This window comes from Cibotium barometz, chromosome 31 (genome assembly GCF_041138505.1).
Source record: "Cibotium barometz isolate CiBa-2024 chromosome 31, ASM4113850v1, whole genome shotgun sequence".
Classification (NCBI taxonomy): Eukaryota; Viridiplantae; Streptophyta; class Polypodiopsida; order Cyatheales; family Cibotiaceae; genus Cibotium; species Cibotium barometz.
Window position 1 is genome coordinate 34,857,003 of NC_141076.1, and position 7,905 is coordinate 34,864,907.

At 41.0% G+C, this 7,905-nt stretch overlaps 1 protein-coding gene across 1 annotated transcript; it reads left to right on the plus strand.

The window, feature by feature from the left end:
• The first annotated feature begins 7,038 nt into the window (after window positions 1-7,038).
• Window positions 7,039-7,567, plus strand: LOC147620787 (uncharacterized). Its single transcript, XM_086825356.1, has 2 exons — window positions 7,039-7,166; window positions 7,246-7,567. Exons 1-2 carry the CDS (start codon window positions 7,039-7,041, stop codon window positions 7,565-7,567), a joined length of 450 nt encoding a protein of 149 aa, XP_086681482.1.
• The last annotated feature ends 338 nt before the right edge of the window (window positions 7,568-7,905 follow it).

Here is a 7,905-nt window from a genome sequence, read left to right on the forward strand (position 1 = left end):
ACTAGATAGCATAGAAATCAAGCCATTAAGATGCACACCAATTTTAATAGCCATACCACTGACACAACAATATAATACTCTTTAGAAACCATAACCATAGGATTTAAAAAATTTATAATCCAAATAAAAATTGTCCAACAATCAGCTACATGCTATTGTAAAAAACATTCAGAAGCATAACATCCATCAAAACATTACTTCCAATAGTCCCAAAAAAATGATTGTCTCAATTAAAAAAAAGACTATCTCTAATGGCATTCTGATGTAGACATGTGATCCTCATAACTGCAAGAGACACAAAGAAAAGAAAATAAGCTTTATCAATACAAAATTATTCTCTACTAACATATTTATCTTTTCAACATGCATACCTTTGCTGAGTATGGTTCTAACAGGTGATCATAGATCCGCTCATCCTTGTCTAACATTATGACATTGCGATCCATAAATGCTGCCACTAGCCCAAGAGTTCCAGTGCCAGCAAACAAATCCAAAATCGTGTCCCCAGGACGACTGAAGACGGAGACGATGTATTTGCTAAGCCGCTGACCTCTCTGACAACCGCCCCGCCATGGTCTACCCTTTCTCTTCACCAGATCCTCCGATGGCACTCTTGAAAATGCACACAAACCATTAACCATATGCCATAAAGATCACCGAAAATCATTTTAAATTCTATCTTGATTTGAATGCATACATACATGTCAAAGATAAGATCTTGCCCTACATCAAGATCATCACCTAGTGCCAAATCCCTTAGTTGATCCCCATGCATCACAAAGCTTGTAGCAGGAGATGTTGAGCGAACAAAAACAGCCAATATTAGACAAGTGACCTACAAGCAAAGACACATTGGTTGTTCATGCATTTTCACCTTAAATGGGACAAAGAAGATTTGCACAAATGACAGCCCCAAAGAGAACAACACCAATACCTGGGTAGTAATCATTTGCCCCATCTTCTTCCCAATAGGTGGAGTACACCTCACAACCTGTCTATGATAAATGCCAAACCCAACGCTCTGTGCAACCTGCTCAATGGTCACTCCTTCTTCCATAGTGTAAAGGCATGTAAAGAAGCCTCGATCCGAGAGACAAGAATCAACAACTTTAAAAGTAGAGTCATACATGCCATCCCCAATCTTATTCCAATATGGAACCTTGTTTGCAACACAACCTCCAATGATGATATTTGAGGGGAAGTCTGCAAATATCAACTCCACACAGTAATCGGACCCTCTACTCTTGACATTCCCTACTGTGCAAATAACATTCATGGCATCAAGCACTTGCTTTCCCAATGAGGATGCATCCTCCATGTTCACAAAAGTAGCTGCAAGGTCCTCAATACTGACATTGAAGGCATAAATGGTTCCTATAGACAGGTTTTTGACATTTAACACACATAGTCTCAAGTCAAAACAATCGGATCACGATAGAGATGAGGTAGGAAGCTCACATACCTGGAGCTTGCAATGTCTTGGTTATGATGTCAGTTGGTTGTATCCCGCCTGCACTACTATTGGATGTCTGTTGTTGACTCTGCTCCCTATTTGCTTCCATTGCTCGATTCACCTCCAATGCACGATTCACTATTTCCCTCCCTAAATTCACTGGCAATGACTTACGAAAAGAAGCCGATGCAATCGATGTTGCATGTGATGTGGATGTGGCCTCATTATGATCAATTTGCTGGCTACGAAGCTCCAATATAGACTTATGTTGGCGATACAGATCAAGCTCCTCCTCAGGCACATGGTTTCTTTCAAGGTCCAACCACCACGGGCAGAAACGAGACTCTATGCTTGACATGGCCTGTTCAATGACAAACATGGGTAAACACAACTCACCCTCAATATGAACATGTTTCTCAATCATGGATTCAAAATGACAAATTCAATCACTTACTCTTCCAAGCTTCAAATCGGCATACATATAAGATTGATTGTCAACACAAAGCCACACACTAGCGAGAGGGGGTAAAATATCCAATTGGTGCTCCTCAATTTCAGAAAGCAACCATCTGCAAGCCAAAGCACAAATGATAAAACAACACACAGAAAGAAGCATGCATGTTTTTTAACAAGGAATATCTGGGTTATGTTGGAGGAAAACCTATAAACGACTCGCCGTGTAGCACTTTGTAGGCCTGGTTGATGGTCAATATCATGGCTAAATTTTATGCCTCCTTCGTGCACTTTAAAAGCCCTTTTGAAGTACTTTCTTCTGCATAGAACAACAAAAGAGGTGAATCGGCTCTCACCTGGCAACCTGACTCGATCGGCATTTTTAATATCATTTTGGATTCTCAAACCCAGCTCCGTGATTTGAAGCCAGTAGGAGTACATGTGCAGCCATTCCCTAACCTTTGTCTTATCATTTGGCATACCCTCAAGTGATCGCACTGCAGCCTGAGAGTTGTCCAATAGCTTGACAATGTGAGCCTTATCTGTGTCTCTGATGCAAGCAGAACCTATCATATTGAGCTTTTCCTCTGTGGCCACATGATTGCTTGACGCGTGCCATGGGAGGGAGAGCACCGCACACCAAAAGGCCTCACCATTGGAGGGATCAGCAATCCTTGCATATTTTGATGTTTTTCCTCTGTAGAGAACTTCTACCTTTCGAGTCACATTCTCCCTAGCAGACTCGGCAAGTGGTCCATTTGTTGATGCCTCATCAATTTTTTGCTCCATCTCATCCTTGAACAAGAGCCAAGTCATAATCTGGATTGGCAAATGAAGCCAACTAGGCCTTCCTCTGGCAGATGCACTCTGCATCTCTCTCTCAACCCATAGCTTGTCCTCATTGTCCAAATGTGCCATGAGAGTTGTTAGGTCGGACTCTCCCAATCTTCTTAGTTGAAATAGACGATCACCAAATGTGGTTGGCACAAATGCATAATCATGCGTCCTACAAAACAAAGAAGAAATATGTTAATATTCTTGAGTACAAACAACTTACTTGACATAGAAGGAGACTCTGATGACAAATTAACTTACTTGTTCAACCTGGACAATGAAAACAAAAGCTCACCCACATCCCTCCGCTCGAACACATAAAATTTACAGAGAACACAACAATGCATGGACAAATCCCCTTGAAACCCTGTAATAAAACACAAAATTAGGAAGGACAAAGAAGCATAAGAAACTATAACATCCCAATGAGAACTCACCTGTAGAAATGCAGTCCATCCAAGCATTGTGTCAATTATTACCATCAAGAATATGCACCATTTTTCGGCTCAAGTACGGACCCCACTCGGGGTCAAGTGCAAGAGTTTCCTCAAATTGTTGATTCACAGTCCTCCAATGCTCATCCCAAGATTCCTCCCTCTCTTGTGTCAATGGTGTCTCCTCCCCTTCCAAGTCCATAATTGATATTGTGAAAGCTCCCATGCTCTCAATGTACCCACCTAGTTTTTTGAAGCTTCGAGTAAGAGATTTATCTGTTGAGGGAGAAACCTTTCGGATTGCCTCTGTCTGGATCATCCTACAGAGAGGAACACGTGGAGGTGGAGACCTAAATTTGACTCCTATCCTATCTAAAAAGGCTTGTGGAGTAGATGTCTCTAGAATCTTCCCAAAAATATCAACCTTATTTTTTTTCTGCTTGCTTCCTTCAGTTTGGGTTGTGACAACTGTTTCTTCTTGATCCTCTAGTGGATGTGTGTTCTCTTCCCCCTCTATCTCTCTCCCAGTATCCTCAGTATTCTCACCTTCATCCTCATTATCACCACCTTGAGTATTCTCACCCTCATTTTGATCACCTTTATTTTCCTCAATTGCCCCCACTACATTTTGTCCATCCTCCTCATTTCTTTCATCACTATGTAGATGCTGCCTATCCATATCCACCTCCAGGTTAGTGTCATCTATGATATGTACCGCATGCTCTGTAGTAGTAGGGTTTGAGGAGGCGGCTTGCTCCAAAGTGCTAGAAAAATCAGCTTGCCTCCTTGTGTGTCTCGATGAGCTCTCACCTGGGCCAACCTGCACACTCTTTTTCCGCTTAGCAAGAGGTAACTCATCCATTTTTGCACAACAAGAACCTTTCAAGCAAGATGCTCTAGTGAAATGACTCGAACTCATTTGAAAACCAGATAGCCATGCAAAAATACAAGAACAAATCTTCAAATAGTATTGTACTCGTATTGTATAATTAATTGATTATTTTAACAGCAAATTCAGTAATACGACACAAACTTAAAGAAAAGGTGGCACATTCACTAAAGAGATTAAATTCAGTACTGCAACACAATCATCAAACAAAGGTGGCACATTCACTATCCAACAAAACGGCCAACTCATTATAACGAACAGAATATCTTTGAGATTATCATATGGAGTGCTTTGGCCCAAATTCCAAGGCATTCAAAGCCGTATTGAATATTTTAAAAAAATCTCCATTGGAAAATATTTACGGAGCCCTTTTCAGGTGTTCAATTCAAGGCATTCAAATTTATTGGAAAATATATAAAGATTCGGTAGCCCAAATCTGAAGGCGTTCAATATTGAGTACTAAGAAACTTTAGAAGTGATATTTCGCAATCCAACACTTTTTTAAGGACAAACTTTTTTCTTTTTGTGCTATTGTTCTTTAGATGCACATGTTTGCTGGTCTCCTCTCTCGACTGTGTGAGCCGTTTCTCAACCAAGAAGACATCAAATGTGAGTTTTTTGAGCTTCTTGTATACACAAAGTCTGCATAATATAGACAGTAGTAAGAGAGACACTCTATGCAATGTGTTTGAGACAGCACCATATAGATAGCATGTTCTTACACTACTCTCTCCAAATTTCTGCCGCCGGGGGGATCCAAGGGGGGCCGGGGGGATCCATGTTTTGCAGCGCCCCCGAAGCTTGAAACGAACTCAAAATCGTGACGATTTTGTCACTGCTCGGCAGCAAAACATCCTATTATTTTGTGCGCTGAGCGCACAAATTAATTCAAGAAAAATAGCAAGAGGTAACGCCGCACATCTCATACTGTGTGTGGAGTGTGGCAGCAGCAAAACATCCTATTATTTTGTGCGCTGAGCGCACAAATTCATTCAAGAAAAATAGCAAGAAGTAACACCGCACATCTCATACTACTGTGTGTGGAGTGTGGCGGCAGCAAAACATCCTATTATTTTGTGCGCTGAGCGCACAAATTCATTCAGGCAAAATAGCACAAATTCATGGATGATGATACCTTTTTGTGTCTCTTTGTTGGGGAGAAAGATTGGAGTGGGGAGAGGGCCCTGCGCATGAGATCAGCGTTTCTTTGCTGGGGAGACGTATGATGCTTCATGATCGCTTCTCTGCGTGTGTGTTCGAGGGAAGATGCTTCTGTGTGGAGGACGACTAAAAGCGTTAAGTAATTGCTTCATAAGAAGTAGCCGACTACTAAAAACCCTAAGTTAGGCACTGGACAAATTTTTTTATCCTAACACTAATGAATTTCAACACTAAAATTTAAGGGTTTGGTCAATATTTTTCCGATTTATTTAAATCTATAGCACAGTTATGCTATGGCATCCAACTGGTAGAGTTTTTGAAATCTAATAGGAGATTATGAAAAAGCGCAAGAACTAACACAAAGCAAATATGTGTGTGTGTGTGTGTGTGTGTGTGTGTGTGTGCGTGTGTGTGTGTATACATACACACACGTGTACACACAAACATATATACATATATACATGTACTCTTCTTGATACCCTTCATTATGACTATTTTTGCAATAAATATTTTTATTTGCTTCTACCCATAGTCTTAAAATGAGCCTGGTAAAATTGTATTATGGCTAGTATATGCTATTGATTAGAGCAAGAACATCTAGTATTAAAATATTTTTGGCTAATATTCAATGTAAATTCCTTAATTGTTGTTGTGATTGCATTATGCAGGGAGGCTCGTGTTTTCCTCCATTCTACAATGGGTGCATGCATTCGAGTCCCCTTCTTGAATGGCAAATGTCTTGTGTCAATCAACATGATCCGGGGGAAGCTTGGAACTATTGGTGGGATAAATGTGGAGGCCTTACTTGAAATTGGAGGAGAGTATGAGCCCATTTGTCCTTTACACTTGTATGCAGGGATTGGAGACGAGGCATATTTTATCTTGGAGCATTCATTGTCCTCTGTATATATTGCCAAATCAGAGAATTATTTTGAGACCCCAGAACAAGGCCCCTCAACTATATTTCCTCCCGGTTCTCGAAAGAGTACTCCAATGTAAGTGGCATTAACTTTGTCTTTGACATTTTTTGTTTTGCATTGCGCATTGAATTAGAGAGCATTGTGCTTTACAGTGACTTGGACACTGAAGAGATAGAAGAAATCAATGTCCAAGCACATGGGTCATTGCAAGAGGAGATAGAGGTCTCTCCTGTGGAAAAGTGCTTTCAACATTTGGAAGAGGAAGATGTTCAGTTTGATACTGCGGTCTCTTGCTTTCAAATAATCCGCATGTTACCTCCTACTGATGTCTTGCACACTTTAATCCATGATTGTGATTACAAAGGCAAGGTAAAAGAGCTTCCCAAGGTGTACCCAGAGTTCAGTACATATGAGCTTGAAGGTGGGAAAGGTATGGAAGGGATGGAGCAAAAATACGAGGGCAACATTTGGACAAAGCCACAAACGCAAACTAGGGCCAATAAAACTTTTGTTCTTAGGAAGAGCTTCTGCGGGGGAACCTTCCAGTGCATGAATGAGCACTGCTCCTTTAGGACACGTATGAATCAACCAAACAAACTCCATTGGAATGGGCAGCTGATAAAATCTCCAAAATATGGGAATTTAGCAATTGGGAGCTTCGGGAACCTTGAGTGTTTTTTCTGCAAGCATGTGCCAATGTGTCTTAAAGAATGTCCTGCCTGTGTCTATTATTTTATGCCAAAAGAATCAATGCATAGCAGACTATTTATTCATTATGGCAAACATACACACATGGTTTCCAAGGGAATGTGCCGAGCATCGATACGAAATATCAAGGCCTTTGTAGCACGTGCAGTGGGCATCGACCACAACGCTGGGCCCAGAAAGGTACAAATGATTGTGGCAAGGGAGGTGGTTTTAAGAGCATTCACTGATGATGACAAGGCACAGGGAGAATTCATGACAGAGAGGGAGCTACAGGAGATGTCGCAAGAGTTGCAAAGTTTGATAAATGTCAAAAAGTACGTAGGAAGTGCAATTTAGCAAAGAATAGTATGCAATTATCATCTTTAATACACTAAGTATGCTTTATGAATGCAGGGTGAAGCAGATGGTAATGCAAACACGAAAAACAACACGGCCTCTGGGTGAAGGATATGAAGCCATTCTTAATCTAAAAAGAACATGCCATTTTGAGTTCTTCCATGGTTCTCGATTTCCATTGCAAGCCACCACTACTACTGAGCGTTGCTTTATCTTTAAGATGTCTACTACTGGACCTGGTTCTGGGATTGACATTGTTCGGCGAATGGACAAGGATGGTAATGGGGATCTTAATCAAGCATGGGTCTGCTTTGATCATGTGCATCGAGTGGATACTGGATGGCATACAATGGGAGCACATGTTTATGACCACATGTAAGTTACAAGCGGTAGAGAGCATTGCTTAATTTGTGTCTTTAATATAACTCTGTTTCCATTTGTGGCATGCAGGATTGGTGAGCTATTGACAATAGCAACTTGTGAATTTAGAGAAGAGGATGAGGATGCTCAAGTCATGTTTTGGGAAAATATGAATTTGGTAATGGTGGAGCACACAGGGAAGGTAGCAAATTTTTTTGGGTTTATGGCGGATGAGGCTGGCGCTAACTGGAATGCAGTGAGACGTGTCTTCAACGATGGAAAGGAGATGATTGAAAGGGAAAGGTCATGTTTATGGCATTGGGAAGACAACCTTCGTGTCCACACGCAGAGGTACAT

Excerpts from the sequence above, each read along its gene's own strand:
- LOC147620787 (XM_086825356.1), top strand. The coding sequence starts at position 7,039 with ATGATTGTGGCAAGGGAGGTGGTTTTAAGAGCATTCACTGATGATGAC. Across the intron at positions 7,167-7,245 it reads AGTTTGATAAATGTCAAAAA|GGTGAAGCAGATGGTAATGC; the intron begins GTACGTAGGAAG and ends TTATGAATGCAG.